The sequence below is a fragment of the Galeopterus variegatus genome, unplaced genomic scaffold (genome assembly GCF_000696425.1).
Source record: "Galeopterus variegatus unplaced genomic scaffold, G_variegatus-3.0.2 Scaffold3644, whole genome shotgun sequence".
NCBI classification, from domain to species: Eukaryota; Metazoa; Chordata; class Mammalia; order Dermoptera; family Cynocephalidae; genus Galeopterus; species Galeopterus variegatus.
In genome coordinates this window covers 128,418-133,368 of record NW_007729755.1, presented here as the reverse complement: position 1 = coordinate 133,368, position 4,951 = coordinate 128,418, and the positions used below count along the sequence as shown (strand labels likewise).

At 37.2% G+C, this 4,951-nt stretch overlaps 1 protein-coding gene across 1 annotated transcript in view; it reads right to left on the bottom strand.

Moving 5' to 3' along the window:
• Window positions 1-4,951, bottom strand: part of KCNU1 (potassium channel, subfamily U, member 1) — a 57,790-nt gene that overhangs the window by 31,324 nt on the left and 21,515 nt on the right. Inside the window, exons 8-9 of the mRNA XM_008585621.1 lie at window positions 2,557-2,727; window positions 1,435-1,526 (exon numbers count right to left, since the gene is read on the bottom strand). Coding sequence (XP_008583843.1) covers window positions 1,435-1,526; window positions 2,557-2,727 — 263 coding nt within the window. The remainder of the gene's footprint in view (window positions 1-1,434; window positions 1,527-2,556; window positions 2,728-4,951) is intronic.

Genomic DNA, 4,951 nt, shown 5'->3' with positions numbered 1-4,951 from the left:
AAGTAGCCCTATTGAACGAGGGATCGTATCCTACGGCGGGAGCGCCGCCGTGCTCCCAAGCGGCGCACTGTAGCAGTGCGCCACCAGGCCGGCCCTAAGCAATAACTTCTTATTACCCCTTTCCCCTCCCTGCCACCTCCCATTTCTTGTAACCTCTAATCTATCTCTGTCTCTGAAATTTTTAAAAATGTATTTTTCTTAATTGACCCATGACAATTGTATATATTTATGGAGTACAATATGATATTTGGGTACATTTATACAGTGTGCAATCATCATATCAGGGTATTAAGCATTCCTGATTGGCTGATAAAGTCTTTTTTCATTAAAGAACTAACTAAAGCTCAGAATGGCTTTTAAATTTTCACTTAGCCATCATATCAGGGTATTAAGCATTCCTGATTGGCTGATAAAGTCTTTTTTCATTAAAGAACTAAGGCTCAGAATGGCTTTTAAATTTTCACTTAGCCAAATAATATGGCTGAGGTAGGATCATGTCCTAGGTCATTTCAGTTATCTTACATGTCAATAATTATCTAGTAGTTACAAAATAGTGCAATAGAGAGACATCTAGGACGGGTTCAGAAATCTATGCGTGCATGTTTTGTGTTGAAAAATCTCCCTCAGTTTTCTTAAGCTTAATGTATTTAAAGAAGTTATTTCCTTCCTATTAGTCACTTAAGAAATCTGAAAGCATACTTTTAGCTCAAGTTAACTTTATGTTTTCCCGACCCTATTGGCTGATTTAGCATGTGTCCCATATGCCTTTCCTGAGATGAATAGAGCCAGATTTGGGCTTATTTAGCTTATTTCATTGTTTCTCATCATTTTTTATCCTCTTCATACTCCTAAGTCAATCATGGTTTTTACCCACTACTTTAAGGGAATTTATCTCCACTGTGCCTCTTCTCTCTGCAGCAGATAGGGACTAAGTAAAAGCAATCACATCACATGTAAGATCTCCCATCCGTTCTTTTCTTCTTAGATGTGAGAGAGCATAATGGAAGCTGAGGTAACACGAATCCACAGAAATATAGGATTTGAACTATGGCTTTAATTTGATACATCATGTTAAATTAGCCATAAGTCAACAACTGGATGCAAATGACTGAGGCAATTAGTGGTGGATATAAGAGAATAGAGAGAATAGCCAGTGATAAGGAATGTAAGAATATGCCATAATCAATATTTACTGATAGTGAATTACAACATTATCTGTCATTTTAGTTGATTTACTGCTTTAATGAGCATCTATATGGTCATTTGTATCAAGTATAAAATATTATCTTCTTATGGTATTTATTGCAGCACAGCATTCTTCAGTAAATAAAGGCCTTTGCCAATATATTCACGTTTGGTTCTATAACTAGGCCAGGCAATAGTGACTAATAGAATATCTCAGACCATAGAAATTATACTTGAAAAGCTACTTACTTCTTCCCTCTGACTACTTGATAGGCATTGGTGTATTTCCTCCTGTTAGCAAAAAGTTCCACCATTTCAGGGACATACTTTGCAAATAGTACCTAAAATGATTAGCAAATAAAACCTCAGGTCTCATCATTTAGATGGATATTCCAAAATTCTGAGATCACAAAAGAGAAAGAAGGTACATAAAACTTTCATCTAGGAGGGGTGTGATGGTGAATTGCATTTTGAAAAGGAGATCATTTTTCTTCCTTGTTTCAGCCTTTGGTTTGGTTACAATTTAATAAAATACTTTCAGCATCCAACATGACAAAAGCAAAGGCAAGCAGTAAGTCTACTCCTCTACCCACTCTGCCCCTTCATCACTTCTAACTTCCCTTCTGACTCTAACTTTATGCTATTTAGGAACCAAACAAATAAAAGCACACGGTACAGAGGAGGCTAAGAGATAATTACTGAAATGAAAAGGTAACCCTGTGGATGGGGGGATATCAGAAAGGTGGAGTGGAGAACTCTCTTTCAGTTTTTAAATGTGCTACATTATTATAAAGGATTACAAAACTGTCCCTTCTTTATCTTGTATACTTATATATTCAGGTCTTCAGTAATAAATTATTATGTTTGGTTAATTAAAAAAAAGAGGAATAGAAACAAAAATCACTGAAAGAAAAAGAAACTTCCTTTGCCCTTGCAATACTCTATAGATATTCATTTATCTGGAGTTAAATGCTGGTTTGGTGAGAGATTATTCATTTGGTCTGGAAGGAACAGACTTCCTTCAGGTCAAATCTCAACTGCTCTTCCTTTTTAGAAGAAAGACTTTGATCTGATGGGCAAAAGATGGAGTAAGATAGGGTTGCTCAAATCAGTGCAGAGGCTAACAAGGAACGTCTGCTCTCCTTTGTCCAACTCCTTCAACTCTAGCAACCAAGCAACTGCATCACATGCTCCACCAGGGGATGTAGTTTGGGAAATACAGGATCTACACATCTTTTCACTTTCATTTGACACCTGCTTTGAATAATGAGACATTCACTCTCAAACCTATACTGTTTTATTCTTCACCATTAACCCAATGTCTTTTGGCTTATGTAGCTATATTCAAAAGATATTAAAAACACTCTTCACCAAACTCCCCACTGTGAAGAACATGATGATGGTCCGTCCTAGGGATGTCTTGGCTACCACATCTCCAAAGCCAACGGTTGACGTTGTTGCCATGACCAGGTAAATGGACTCAAAATATGATATGTTCTGTGAATTTCTACCTTTGAGCCAAGGATCACCAGAATTTTCCACCTGTCCAAAGAGAGAAGACTCAGGAAAGTTCTCTGAATGGAATCCAAGGTAAGATTTTTAAAGACTAGACAAAACATTGCATTAATTTAACTTCATTCAATTCAAATGAATATTAAATGATTCTCAGACTGCTGTGAAGGGTTTGCAGATTGTGGGTAGTAATAGTAAAGTCTTGGTTTTCTTAGTTGTGATCATTGCTGAAATATTAGGGGGCATGTGGCTTGAGCCTAGCATTTGGGATGCTCTCCCAGGGATGGCTGCCATGCCTGTCTTTTCATGTGGGCATGTCGTCATATCCAGAGGCTCTCAGACTGAGCAATTACTAGTTGTGATCATTGCTGAAATATTAGGGGGCATGTGGCTTGAGCCTAGCATTTGGGATGCTCCCCCAGGGATGGCTGCCATGCCTGTCTTTTCATGTGGGCATGTCGTCATATCCAGAGGCTCTCAGACTGAGCAATTACTATTCCTTCTAATTTTTAAAACAGATCAGGATTACCATTAAGGAAAGAAGCACATAAATGAGCACTTAGTTTCAGTGAGTTTAAGCACGTAAATGCTAGTGTCTAAGGAAAAACGAAGTTTTCCAAGTTTATGACCCCATGCCAAAATCTTGGCAATGAAAAATATTTTTATCTGTTTTTTTTTTTTTCTGAGTGTTCACATTTTAAGAAAACCAAATTTATCAGATTATCTTTTTATATTAAATAAGTAGAGCAACTAATTTATTTTGAAGAACAGTATATCATAAGAAAACCAAGTTTAAATCACACAGGTTTAAATCACTCATATATACTGGGACAGTTTCCTTTAAGCTAAAACTCCACAGTGTCTTTTACAACATCCCAGCACAGGGATCCAACATCATCCCTGCACAACATATTGTACAAACTGAAAGTAAATTTATTTCAATCTGGAAATATTCTTCCCAACAATTTAAAGTTTAACTTTAAAGTTTAACTCATTGTCTTTGAGAGTATTGATTTGGTGTTTCAAATCCCTTCCCGTCTCCCCGGCATCTCTCTCAACGACCCTTGTGGTTTACAAGGGAGGGAGCGGCAGCCTTCTGTTCACTTGTTCATTCTGCTTGTCCTCTTAACCCTCGACCTGTCACTCCAAGATGCTGAGTAAGTTAAAGTTAAAATAAAGGATCACAACTGGAAGCATTGACTATTTTAACTCCCCATTTCAAGACTGAATTTTATGTTTTTAATCTTTATGCTTAAACTTTAGATAAGATATACTACAAAGAAGGAGGATACAAGAACACTCTCATCTCCTTTGACCTCCCATCAACATTTATATTAGTTAGATCATTTTAACGTTGTGCATGTACATTCTCGTTTGTGACCATAATTCCCTTGGTTATGTCTTGGCTCTATTTTAAATTCACTCAGTAATCCCTACCACTACTTTTTGTCATTGCTTCCCCATTTCTGAGTTCTTAGTCTTGATTTCTCTCTCATGTGGCTGGAGCTTATCATTAAGATATGTTTTTGAAAGAGGCTCCCGGGTGCTATTTTCCTTTGTATGCTTAGAATGACAAGATAGGTTGCACTTTCTTTCGCATAATCTTCACAGGCAAGACGCTTCTTCAGTACAGGAAGATAGGAAGATGCTCTACCATTTTCTGGTATGGATTGATGTTGCCCAGATATCTGATGCTAGTTCCATCCCCACCCACCCCCTTACATGACCTTGCTTTGTTCTACTTGAATTCTCTCCTCCTCCTTGAAGGTCGGTACCTGCTCCAAAATATGGTTGGAATTAATAGTTTAGGGTCATTTTTCTTGGGACACAGTGTACCCTTTAATCTGCAGATTTTAGACTTTATCTTAAAACACTTTTCTGGTGCATTTGTTGTGACCTTTTCTCTAGGAACACCCGTTGTATTTATAGTGTGTTGAGTCGATACTGTCCACTTTCATGCGTCTCCTCTGCAAGCATTTGAGTGCTTTGCTCTTTTCACGTCAGTATTTGCGCTTCAGTACTCTCCATCTTGTTTCTGAACATGATTTTCTCGCATTAGTACATTTAGTTCCCTCTAATGTGTTTTCAGCTCCGTAGTACTTTTTTCCTTCTTTTTCTCTATCTTTCAGCCATTTTTAAACTCCTCCTACTGTTTAATAATCTCCTAAGTAAAACCATATACATCTTGTATGAAGGATCATTTTTGGTTTTCTTAAAGGCCTTTTTAGTATTTTTTTTCAAATATGGAGAGCTT